Below are 13,151 nucleotides of genomic sequence, written 5' to 3'. Positions count from 1 at the left end.
TAGACGAAGTGTATTATTCTAACCAGGAGTGTAACAGCTAGCTAAGGTTAAATGGGAGGCAGCCCTAGTGAAGAAAGGCTCTCTGATACAGGGGAAAGACCATGGACTTAAGGATCGGTAGGCCTAGGCATGTCCTTCTGGACAGCTTTGTTTCTAGAACACATAAGCTGGGTACTATTTTGACTACTGGATGTTGAACAAGACTAGTACAATCTCTGCCCCTAGTCTAGCAGGGAATGTAGACAGGCAGGCACAGGCAACTACAATATAGTTTGATAAGCGTTACCACGAAGGTGTATGGAAGGTTCTTATTGACAAAGGCAAAAGAAGGGAAACAATTCCAAACGTAACCCACGTATTGGCCTAGGTCATCTTGACATTTGAGATTTAAAGCCAGTTGCTGTGATCTTGCATTCTGCTTTCTGAGAGAATCCCAGACCAGGAGGTGGGGGAGCTATGTTCTCACTGTCACTTCTGGCACACAGACCCAGCTTCCAAAGAACGCCCGGTCTCACTTAGGTGTCCCCACTATTGTTGGTCCTCTTCTTTTGGCTCTATGCCAGTCAGACATGGAAATCAGCCCCTTCCCTGTCATTTTCTTCCCAGAATCCCTCACTGAAGGCCTTACGTGTGATCAGATTTCACTGAAGGTACAAAACATTGAATGGTTTTACATCACCACCTGGCCTTGCCTCTAGTCTCTCTCTGGGTTTCTTATACTTTTTAAATCCTAGCTTTCATCCACTCTTTTTTAATTTGCAGAGCATTTTAGCTCTCTTGCCCTCCTAGGCTCTGGGGCCACTTTTGTGCCTCCACAGATCATTATTATATTCCGCCAAAGTAAGAACCATCTGTCCCAACTAAGGTAAAAGACAGAGGCTCTACAATGTTGCTCTTTCCTTTCTCTCCCCGGTGGGGAAGGGAACAACAGAAGTGTTTATTTTCTCACTAATGGGTTACGCTCCCAGCCTCCATCCCCAAACTTGGAAAACAGAAGCAGCTGCAGGCAGTTTGGACTTTACATAATAATCTATTAATTGAAAGCAGGGTTGCTGCTGCGTTTAAATAATTTTTAAAAGCACCTACAACAGGGCTTGGTCCATCACATGTACTCAAACACTTTTAAAATACATTTTTACTTTGTAATTTGGCTCTGAAGGCTGGTCTTCGTGGCAGACGAATAAAAACATGAGTATTAGTGAACACGGTGACAGCTCTCTGCACATTTTGAGTAAATACTCAGATATGCATGTGCCACAGCGCTAGGATCTAACACATTATTGTTGGAATTCAATTAATTGACATATGTAACAGCCTAGCATACCGTAAGTGCTGAGTCATTTTACACATTTACCTCTCTCTCAGTGATTGTTAGGAAGGCATATATGCGTGTAACTGAATATTATTGTATGATTTTCCTTGTCACCCCTGGTTGGGAAGCAGTATCTTGCCACTGAACGGCAGATGGTGCCTGGATCATTGGGAGACTGCCCACATTGAGCCAGCAGGCCTACTTACCTATGCCTCTTTGGCTGGTTAGCGCATTGCCTGATCAAGTCCAGATAGCAGGTTTAATCTCCACTCAGGCAAGTGAGTTCTAGGGCATCGAACTACAGCCCTAGCTCTCAACCTACTACTTGGAAAATGATAAATGAAAAGGAAGACCAGGTGGAACCCTTCGTTTTGGCCCCCAGCACTCATCACCACCATGGCATAAGTAACCCATACTTCGTGGTGTATTAATTGCTGATCTGTATTGCATTATAATGGGAGAGGGCTTCTTGCTATTTCTATTAGAGGTCTAAGACAGCAAGTACGGAGTGAATTGGCAGAGTTTGGCAGCCAGAAGGCTTCCATATGTAGGTAGTTCACACCTTACCCGGTGATGCTATGGGATATAGTGCTGAATGTGCCCATAATCTGGTGTCGCTGTAGAGTCTGATGACATATTCCTGAAGGTCTAAGATTGATTGTGTGCTAGCTTACTTCAAGTTGCTAGGATCAGGGGTTAGGGAGGTTCAAAGTCAGAATCTTTTGGAAGCTTTAGATTCTGTTTATGCATTTTATGTGATTCAGATGAATGATAAACTGTAACATACCTCGGATGCATATGCTTCATAGAGCTGTTGTAATGTCCTTCCCAACACACTGTTGGTGGTATTCATTAGTTGCTTACTCCTCCTCCAGCTCCTGGTTGCAGAGTCTAGGTATAGGTACTCTAACCCCGTCTGTCTGCTTTCCTTGTCTTGCCTTTTAGGTAACTTATAAAAGGCAAACCTAACAAAGGAAATAATTATGAATTACTAACACTTATTGACAGCTTCTCTGGTGACAGCCACTGTATTAAGCGTCTAACTATATCATTTTACTTATGTTCCCTAGGTCTAAGGAAAGGGATTTGCTCAGGATTTCTGTCTCTTTTCTCGCCCTTATTTTTCTCCTTCCCAGAAAGGAATGTGACTCTGACTGGACGTGTCCTAAGACATCAACTGGCCTAGGGTGGGTAGGGTCCCTGTTGTGGAAGCCCATGTAGGTTGACAGTGGCTCTCTTTTGTTTCCACATGCCATATGGCTGCACTGGGGAGAGACGAAGCCCAGGCCTGGACTGGAAAGGCCTTGGATGTGTTTTTCTCTTCTGCCCCAAGTGCTTGGCACGCTCATCTCTTTGCAGTTGGCTGGCTGGGTCCGAGATTTGGGTTTGGCTTTCAGAGTAGACAGAGGCTCCCTTGAGTCTCTGGCCTAGGCCACGTTCTTTAACTCAGTTTTTCAGACCGCTCTGCATTGAGGATTCAGGGCCAAGACCAGCTCGTTAAGCAAGCATTTTGTTGTCCTTACTATTATCTCCTTGTATATCTTCTTTGCGTATCTCACAGGGAGGGGAGGCGGTTGGGCCCGTATGGCAGGGAGGCACTCTTGGATCATGTAACCCCGGGGCTTCTCAAATGTGCTCTAGTCACATTTCAGGCCAGATCATTCTTTGTTGTGGGGGCTGTCCTGTGCATTGCAGCATCCCTGGCCTCTACCTATCAGATGACAGTAGTCCTCCTCAGCTATGCCAATCAAAACTGTTTCCAGACAATGTTGAAAGTCCCCAGAGGGCAAAATCACCCGGGTCTTGCCAAATACTCTCTAATAGCAAAAATCCCACAATGAACCATCAAATACCCACAGGGAGGCAAACAGTCTAATGCATTCACTATGACCACACGATGACATCTCACACTGCCCGTGAACGCTTCATGTTATTCACTTGGTTCTATTCACTCTTATGCTTCCATTTATTTACACGAGCTCTTTCCTGCCCTGTGCATGCGTTCTTACTCTCAGAACAGGGTCCTCACATGTGGCAGGAAACATAAAATTATTCTTTGGTGCCGACCTGATGTTGCTCTGCCCTTTTACTCTCACAGTGAGTTGTAGCAGCTCGAGACTGTGCCTCCCCGTCTGCTCAGCTCAACATTCTCTCTGACGGGTATTGCTGAGTAATGTGTCCATTCATTTGCAGCAAAAAACAAATGTTATGTATTGATCGCAATTTGGTCGCTCACCAGTGAAGGGTTTGAGAACCATCAGTGTCACGGCGTATCAGTTGAAAACTAGTGCTTTTATTTTTTTTTTTAATTTTTTTTAACGTTTATTTATTTTTGGGACAGAGAGAGACAGAGCATGAATGAGGGAGGGGCAGAGAGAGGGAGACACAGAATTGGAAACAGGCTCCAGGCTCTGAGCCATCAGCCCAGAGCCCGACGCGGGGCTCGAACTCACGGACCGCGAGATCGTGACCTGGCTGAAGTCGGACGCTTAACCGACTGCGCCACCCAGGCGCCCCGAAAACTAGTGCTTTTAAACATTTTTCTTGAGTAACCATTTCCAGTTATCTTCTGAAGTTTCCTCAATCTGTTTGTAGCCCACACCTCTATGCTGAGGTCCAGATAAGCCTAAATGCAGTGATATCCCAGAGACTTCCAACTCCATATTTTTGAAACCAAGTTTATAATATTTCGCTCCAACTCTGCTCTTCTCCTGCAGACGGGGAACACATCCACGCAGTCAGAGAAGCCAGCAATCTGAAAGTCTTTCTTAACTTCTCCCTCTCTCCTACGACCCTCAGCCCATCTGTTACCGAGTTTTCCCAGAGTGTTCCTTCCTCTTTATTTCTACTACCGCGTCTTTAAACTTTAAACTGATGAGGTCCACACATCATCTCATCTCTAATGCTGCAAAAGTCCTGGTGAGTCCATGACTCTAGACTGGTCTCCATGCAGTTGGCCTTCACCGTACCACCGGTGAGCTTTCTAAAATACAAATCTGACTACGTCACATCCCTGCTGGAAGGTCTTCGGTAGCTCCCTTTGACAGTCAAATTCAGACGCTGTAGCCCAACACACAAAGCCCTTCATGACCTGGCCCTCACTGCTCACTGAGCTTACCTCCTGCCATCTCCCACCATTCTCCTGAAGCACCAGCAACACTGTTCTTGAACCTTCTCCACTGCTTTTTGCCTCTGTACCTCCCCATTGCTCCCTCATTGGCTTGCGATGCCCTTGCATCTGCCTTGTTTTTCTAACCAGCTCACGGGGTGCCTGGGTGGCTCAGTCGGTTAACCATCCGACTTAGGATCAGATCATGATCTCACCGTTTGTGAGTTTGAGCCCCGCATTGGGCCCTCTGCTGTCAGTGCAGAGCCTTCTTGGGATCCTCTGTCCCTCTCCCTCTGCTCCTCCCCTGCTTGCTGTCTCTCTCTCTCAAAAATAAATAAACATTAAAAAAAATCTAACCAGCTCATAATTGTTCTTAAAACTTAGCTCAAAACTAGCTTGGGGGCTCATGCTCCCTAGAGGTCCCATCTATACCCTCACCACATAATTGAGCTCCTTGAGGGCAAGTGCTATGTTTCATTCATATTTGTATTTTCAAACCTCAGCACAGGGCCTGGCATGAGCTCAGTAACTGCTGAGAGACTGAGTGTCTCTGTGTTCTCAAGCCTGAAGTTTACACAAAGCTTGATGCCAATCATAATGCTCAACCTAAACACCCTAATTAAAGAGTGAAAAAGCGATCAAAGCGGTAGAAGAATCCATAACCATAATGCAATGCTGTGTTGAGTCTCTTCCACAGCGTGAAGGAGGCCAAGGACCTACCACCCACTCCTGTGCTCCTGTGCTGCCCTAATAAACAAGGTTAACCAAACACTGCTGTGTTCGATCAAGCCCTCTTTCTCATTCTCAGAAGGAGAGGCACAACGTCCCATGTCAGAAAAAAAGCAATCTGCCTTCTCTCCTTTGCAAATCTCTGAAAGGATGTTGGAAGGGTCCCGTTAGGGAAGGCGCAATGCAATGAAAGGAACCTGCCAACTGGCCCCCCACATCTGGGGCCACCGGCCTTGGCCCGCTGGGAGAAGCGAATCAGGTCCACCAGGCACTGCTTGGCAGCTTTCTCAGGTGGAAGTTCCTTCACTCAGGACCTCTCTGGATATTTGGTCCATGCATGTACTTTAATTTCCCTTCTTTTTAGAAGGGAGAGGGAGGGGGAAGACTCCTTGTGGAACTTTACAGTGAGCCAGTTTGCCTCCCATACTCTGGCTTTCTATTTGCATGCACAAATCCTTCCATTTCATTTACCTACCAATCCACGGCTTTGCCTTCTTCATTTCTGCACGATATTGTTGTCGGCTCCAGGACCCCAAAGAGGGCGAAGAAGAGCAAAGGAAGGGCTGTTCTTAGAAGTCTGGCTGTCATTTCTTTTTTTTATCTGCCACCTATATTCCACACCACAGCAGGAAACTTGCCCCCCGGACGAGGAGTCTGAGTTTCAGGTCTCGCTCAGGCTGTGCTGGCTCTGATGTTTTGTTTCCGTTTGCCTCTGCTGTTCGCTGTTCGGGCATTTTCAGAATGGGGCGAACCTCATGTAATTGTGTGATTCTGTCACAACATGCCAGCGTGACTCCGGATGCCTTTGTGCTGACTAGTTTGCAAAGTCATCAAAAGTCCCAGCGAGAAAAATGGGATATACAGTTAACTCTTCTGAGGGAACATCATGTACTATGAAGTTCGGTGGGCAGGGAAACTCCATGGTGATAAGTAGAGGTTGAATTAAATGTATTTCATGTTTTCCCCTCACGATTAGCCTCTCTATGAGTGAAAGCAAATGCTTGCAGTTCACACATTAAGCAGAAATGACAAAACCTTAAGTCTTAGCAAAAATTAGGATCTGTCACTTCTAATATTCTCAATCTTAAGTAAACTTTTCCTAAAGTGGACTTCAAAGGGTTGCCTTAAAGAGCAATTTAATTGTATTCTACAAAAGATGTTTACGTATTGCCTCCACCTCTGGTTTTAGCCATTCAACTTGGTGCTCTACTTTTGAGAGGCCTTGGTGTCCAATTGGTTGTAATGCAATCGGGTAAACATATTGACCGCTCACCCTTCAGGTCAAATAAAAAATGTTACAAACATCTGTTTTGCCCAAACTATTCTTTCTCACTCTTGAAACTAAATTTGAAGTTGAAAGCCAAGAGAAAATGGCCTATTACCACAATGACTATAAAAAGGTGAGACCATTCTCTTTTTACAGGAGGGGAGGGAGGAGACAGGCATATGAAAAGGATTTCCTTAAGTGTATGATGCTTTTGACTCACTTCTTAAAGATGCTCTCATAATTAGGAGCACTTTACCAGAAGGATAGCTCTGATCTACCCCTTGGATTATGGATCCAGACCAGTCACTTAGGGACCCACACCAAACTGGCATCTTGCAACTCAGATCACTTCTGTGTTGAACTCGAATTGTTCAGGATTCAAGGTTCGTAGGAAAGGGAGGGCCTGAGGCTCTATTTCTCCTAAGACAGAGTTTTGTTTGGGGTGTCTGGACCATGTACCCACATTTTCCTGTGGTGCTTGCAAAAGGGGCAGAATTCTGGGTCTTAGCCCAAACCTGCTAACTCAGAATTCTCCCAGTTGGGCTTAGGAATCTACATTTTTTATAAAGTTTGTGATGATGCCAGTGCACTCGAAACTTTGAGGCTTGCTGCTCTGAGCCAAGGCTGTACCTTATCTGCCAGGTTTGCAAACAATCAAGTTAGAAAAAAACAAAACAAAACAAAACAAAACAACATTTTTTTTCTGAACATTCCTCCATGAGTATCATTTTGTTTTATATATGTTTTTATTGCGTTCAGAAAAAAAGATTTCAGCAACTGCAAACTTTTCATCAATTTTTAAAAATTTTCATAGCATGAGGTTTATTTTTCTAAGTTAAAATGAAATAAAGTTATTTTTATCTTGTGATAGCTTTTGGTATTACAATGATAATAACTAAGTACATGAGGCTTAGGATTTATTGATGCATTTAGAGAAGATAAGCAACGTGTTTTCAGTTATGTAGACTAAAGAACCTTTGTTGAATAGGATATAAAGTAATTCCTATTTTCTCCTCATTGTATGCTTAGCACAGTGCCTGGCCAAAAGTAAATGATCCACAAATAATAGCTAAGATTGTTTTTACTATAACCTGAGCCCTTCCTGTGGTTGGGGGACATCTGTATTGGGATGCTATTTGCTAAATCCAATTTTATTTCAAAGTCTGGAAAAATGCTGTTAGGTTACTTTGTTTCAGATGTAACTTTCAGGAAGCTTTCTTCTTATCTCTCCTTGTCGCTGACCTGATGGCGCCGATTGTCAGTCAACAAGCTTTATTATGCAATCACCAGGTATCAAAAGCTGTACTGAGGGGCTCCAAGGATTTCAACATTACCCTAAAGCCTAGATTCCAGTATGTCTTGACTTTCACTAAAAATGGCAAAGTACTGTTATGGAAAGAAACTGAATTTGGTGGACGGAGAAAATGCAAACAGGATAGAATGGTTTTCACGTTACCCTCTTTTGAAGCCCGAGGAGCATAAGATTACAAAAATACCACATATACCTTCACGACATGATTACCTCTAAAAATAGCAGAAAATCCCTTCATTATAAGTTGGCCCAGTGTAGTGAACAAGGTAGAGTTCTTCACTTGGTAATAGGCTTCTTATTTTATAGTTGAAGGTTTGTATTCATTCATCTAGTAATTCTGGAAAATCTCAGTCCCGATCTCTTTGAAATTGTGCCTCTTCCACATTCTCTCTTGTCATATTGTCCTGGTACATTCTATGTCTCTTGCATATATTCTGTTTCCAGTGTCTTCATTAATCCTGATTCTTTATTTGGATCTATCTATCTTTCGGTTCTCAAGTTCTCTCTTAGGCAACATTAATCTGTTACTTAATCTATCTCTTTCAAATATCTAATTATTTCTTCAGTTGTGTTAAATCTGTTCCTTAATGCACTTATTAATGCATTAAGAAGTTCTTTGCTTTTTTTTTTTTTTCCTTCAAATTTACTTAGTCTTTTTTCTGGTCTCTTGTTTTTTGCTCAAGGGAAGGTACACCCTTGTCTCAAGAAGGAGCTATGCTCAGGGGCGCCTGGGTGGCTCAGTTGGTTAAGCGTCTGGCTCTTGGTTTCGGCTCAGTCATGATCTCACAGTTTGTGAGTTCCAGCCCCATATAGGGCTCTGTGCTGACAGCATGGAGCCTGCTTGGGATTCTCTCTTTTTCTCTCTCTCTCTCTTCCTCTCTCTCTCTCTCTCTCTCTTCCTCTCTCTCTCTCTCTCTTCCTCTCTCTCTGCCCCTCCCCTGCTTGTGTTCCCTTTCTCTCGAAATAAATAAACGTTTTTTAAAAAGGAGATATGCTCAGTCTTCTCTTTTTATTTCTGTAAAGGTATTAAAGATATTATTTTATATTTTGTGTTTGATGATTCCAGTATCTAGAGCCTTTGCAGGTCACACTTCACTGTCTGTTGTTTCTGCAGCTCTCTCTCATGACACCTTGAAAGCTACCCTGTGTGCTTTTTTTATTTTTGGCTGTGAATTCGTATTCTTTGAAGCTTTATCTGTAAGAACTTTTTGAGATTGAGATTAAGTTGGGTTTTTCCACACCCTGGTCTATGCTGGCTTCATCAAAGTTTAGTCATCCTGTGAGGACTTCTGGAAGTCAGGCTGCCGGCTGTGTTTAGTTATTTTCAATAGCTTTTTGAGGTGTGATTTACATGCCAGAGAGTCTATCTCTTTACCTTAATGTTCAAACTTTTACAAGACCACTTCAGATACTGGATAAAATCTAGAATGTGAAAAACCGAAGGAAAAAGTTGATACTCTTGTTGCAGGAGGAAGGGGAGGGGACTTGAATTATTTTGATGAAAATCGATGAGACAAGCAACATGATTCAGGCATTTGTAAAACAAAGAATTGTTCATGAAAAATGTTGTTAAAGGAAGCTGTAAGTAGAATTAAAGGAAGAGGGTCAGAAAATTTTATTTTGTTAATTCCTACTCATCCTTCATAGCTCTATGGATGCCAGTCCCTCCTGGAAACTATCTTTGATCTCTCTTAATCTGGTTTAGGTATCCCAGACTTTGCTGTATTTGTTCAATTAGAGCAATTATTACAATGTATTCTAATTACTTGGTTACTTTTCTGAGTCTTCCTCTCAAGAGCGAGGGTCAGCCAAATCTGGCCCACTGCCTGTTTCTATAAAGTTTTATTGGAACACAGTGACACCCATTCACTGATGTATTACGTATAACTATTTCTGCTATAATGGCAGAGTTGAGCAGTTGCAACCATATGGCCCGCAAGAGACCATATGGCCCGCAAAGCCTAAAATACCAAGTTTTTGATTCTTTACTGAGAAAGTTTGTTCTAGTGTATAACCCCTATCTAGTGTATAATGCCCTGTATCAGGGCAGAACAATGTCTGACTGGTTTGCTATTGTATCTCTAGCACTTACCATGGTGCTTATCACCTAGAAGTGGCTGGATAAGTATAGATGAATGAATGGATTAAATGAAAAAGATTTCAGAGATTTCTATTTTGGGGTTATGTGGAATTTAGGATGAATTAAATCTAATCAGATAAATAAATAAAAATGAGTATGTAGGTAGGTAAAATCCCATTTTAAAGAACGTTATTATAATGTTTTGTCAAGGAGGCAGCTGGGTATAGTGAAAATAATCAGGCAGACCTGGGTTCCATGCCTGGCCCTACCTCTTACACGCCATGTAGTTAACCTCACGCCAAACTACTTAACCTCAACAGTATCAACTTCCTTTTCTAAAGGTGGCTCGTGATCTGTACTTTCATAGCATATGCTCTCAGGATTCAGTGAGATACTGTGTGCATAGCCTGTGGCACATGACTAATGCTTATTAAATGCTCATTCTTCCCACCTTGTTTCCTTTTCTTCTGTGGCACAGTTATTTCTTTATCTTTGCAGATGGACTAAAAAGGGTCCTTTGGCGATGTGGTTTTAAAGACCACAAATAAACTTATATCGCTCATGTTTGCAGTAGTCCTTACCCAGATAAAAGTCAGTGTTTGACTCAAAGGTAGCGTCTTGTTATTGAAGACACCAAGCTGAATTTTCATTCTGCCCCAAAGGGCAGTCAGCCTTTCATTCTCCCCGTACTTTGCAATGTGAACAGCCTTGCCATACCCACAGAGTCCATGTGAGCTTAGAATTCCCCTGTAATTTTAACAAATGACTAAAGTTCCAGAAAAAGTGGTGGTTTGGGCAGGGGGTACCTCTGGGCATTGGGTAAGTTCAGCCTGGTACAGAGTAAGCAGAATAAGGCTCTTCAGTCTCAGAAGGGCTCTTTTTCCACTGTACCAGCCTGCCTGTTAGCTATGTGGCTTTGGGAAGCTCACTTACCATCTCTGACTTAGTTTCTTTTAAAATAGCATTCTTCGGGGTGCCTGGGTGGCGCAGTCGGTTAAGCGTCCGACTTCAGCCAGGTCACGATCTCGCGGTCCGGGAGTTCGAGCCCCGCGTCAGGCTCTGGCCCGATGGCTCAGAGCCTGGAGCCTGTTTCAGATTCTGTGTCTCCCTCTCTCTCTGCCCCTCCCCCGTTCATGCTCTGTCTCTCTCTGTCCCAAAAATAAATAAACGTTGAAAAAAATTTTTTTAAAAAATAAAATAGCGTTCTTCCTCTTAAATTGCAGGGATTTTTGTTTGTTTGTTTGGTGTGTGTGTGTGTGTGTGTGTGTGTGTGGAGTAGATAAGATAATGTAGATTCCAATGAGTAGAATTTAAAAAATGGCATAGGAATTCAAGTTTCTGCAGTAACATGGCCATTTCTCTCCTGTTGGGATCAGAATGGTTCCCTTCTTTCTCTAAAGAGTGGGCTAACCATCAAGCGGGTATAGGGATGCTGCTTGTGGTGGGAAAGAGCGTGTCATTTGGCAGCAAATGGACTGGGCTCTCCTTTCCTACCTCTGTCACCTAGTAACAGTTGACCTTGGCAGGACACCTAACCCTCATATCTCCCGCGGTCAAACTTGGATCAAAATATCCACTTCACAGGTTCTTACAAAGGACTAGAGGGAATAATACATGCAAAGTTCCTGACATATATGAAACCCTCACTAAATGGTTGTTTTTATTTTCAAGACTTACACATTTGGAAAGACATTATCTTTCAATGTGTGCATTTCAGTAAAATTTTCTTCCAACTGCATTCTTGGAGGTCTCCATTACTTCTTTGCTGTGGAATTTCCTGCCCCCAATCCGAGAGGCTCCTGAGGGGTTTCCCTGTTTCAGTTCCCAGCCCTAAGGCTATTGGTGCTGTGGAGAGGCCGGCAAGAAAATTAGCATTGCCTCTGACATTTAGTGATGAGTTTCTCTTCCTTTGTAATAGGCAGAAGTATGAAAATAACTAAGCACCTGTAAATGGATTCTTCATTAGGTAACAGGTCACCTTCTTTCTACCATCATTATGCATATGACTTGTTAGACTGTTTCTGAAGCATCTGCTTGACAAATCCTTTTAGAGTCATACCCCCTTGCTAGCAAAAATAAGCCATTCTGCAGCTTAAAGCAACATGACATTTTCTGCTAGATATCAATATTTTTCCATCTGACATTGAGTAGATCTGAGGCAGCCAGAAAAATACCAGCTGCTTCTAAGGTTATGATTCACCGTTATTGTTCTTATCCTCACGTATTGTTAAGATCCACCAAAGCGATATTAAAATGGTTCGGACGAGTGTTTCTTTTTCTCACATTAGTTCAGCATCTTTCTCTGAAAGCTTTTTGTTCATGAATGCCCAAGAAAGCGTCAGGCAAAGGAAAAACCTGGGCACAGAATTGGAAGAACTTCTCCAGCACATTCCAAAGACAGAGAGGGAGGCTTGTCTCCCTGCACAGTTCTTCCATCCGGACACGCTGCAACGGAGTTGATTTTTATGCCTGTGTGATAGGGTCTAAATAGCTGTACCACTTCCACATTTCTCTCCGTTATGGAGGGAAGACACGAGGCTTACCGAAGCTCTTCAAAGACTTAAGAGAAAATGCTAGTCATTTTAAAATTTAAATTTACATGGGGTACTTGGGTGGCCCAGTCAGTCAGGCGTTCGACTGTTGATTTCAGCTCAGGTCATGATGTCACGGTTCGCGTGGGGCTCGGTGCTGACAGCGCGGAACCTGCTTGGGGTTGTCTCTCCCTTTCTCTCTTTGCCGCTCCCCTACTCGCTTTCACAAAATAAATAATAAAAATAAACTTAAAAAAATAAAATTTGAACTTACAAAAAAAATTTTTTTTAAATCTTCCTTAATATTTTCCACCTCAAACCTATCCACTGGACCTTCTAGAAGTTACCAGATTCCTGGCTAAGAACCTCTCGTCCTGTAGCGATAACCACTAGCACTTTCACCATGTCCTGCAGATAAGAGAACACTCACTAGCTCATTACAGAAGTGAAAAATAAGATTAATTTAAAATCTCTGAGAGTTCTCTCCAGTCTTACTTGCAGATAAGTAATGATTTCCATCCCCTTATCTTTCAAGACATGTCTAAGAAAAAGGGAGTTTTCTTTTATAGAGCCTGGTAAAGATGTATTCCTTCTGATGTTCTATCCAGAGTTTTACTCTGGGAAATTGAGTTTCCTTTTGCGACTTTGTTTCCTGAAGCCACACAAGCCCAAAGAAGGACAACCGAAGTATGAAGTCAGAAGGACGCCTTATACTAGCAGCGGTCTTTCTGGATTGGTGTGTAACCTGGGGATTTCTCTGCAACAGTGATTGGAAGGACCCTTTGATGCAAAATTTGACATCTAGTTATTA

General features: G+C 42.8%; 2 protein-coding genes across 4 annotated transcripts in view; one reads left to right on the top strand and one right to left on the bottom strand.

The window, feature by feature from the left end:
• Positions 1-13,151, bottom strand: part of DNASE2B (deoxyribonuclease 2 beta) — a 75,307-nt gene that overhangs the window by 9,916 nt on the left and 52,240 nt on the right. Inside the window, exons 1-2 of one of the 2 annotated variants that reach the window (XM_043575435.1) lie at positions 5,626-5,883; positions 2,100-2,277 (exon numbers count right to left, since the gene is read on the bottom strand). In XM_043575435.1, the coding sequence (XP_043431370.1) occupies positions 2,100-2,277; positions 5,626-5,738 (291 nt within the window). In that variant the 5' untranslated portion in view covers positions 5,739-5,883. Of the gene's footprint in view, positions 1-2,099; positions 2,278-5,625; positions 5,884-13,151 lie in introns of those variants that run through there. The other variant, XM_043575436.1, reaches the window with a different exon arrangement.
• Positions 1-13,151, top strand: part of LOC122480700 (uricase) — an 80,238-nt gene that overhangs the window by 42,068 nt on the left and 25,019 nt on the right. The window contains exon 1 of one of the 2 annotated variants that reach the window (XM_043575439.1): positions 6,371-6,550. The exons of the other annotated variant lie outside the window; for it this stretch is intronic. Within the exon in view, the coding sequence (XP_043431374.1) occupies positions 6,443-6,550 (108 nt within the window). The 5' untranslated portion in view covers positions 6,371-6,442. Of the gene's footprint in view, positions 1-6,370; positions 6,551-13,151 lie in introns of those variants that run through there. 2 annotated transcript variants of the gene reach the window in all.

This window comes from Prionailurus bengalensis, chromosome C1, assembly GCF_016509475.1.
Source record: "Prionailurus bengalensis isolate Pbe53 chromosome C1, Fcat_Pben_1.1_paternal_pri, whole genome shotgun sequence".
In the NCBI taxonomy this organism is placed as follows: Eukaryota; Metazoa; Chordata; class Mammalia; order Carnivora; family Felidae; genus Prionailurus; species Prionailurus bengalensis.
This window is presented reverse-complemented; position numbering and strand designations above follow the sequence as displayed.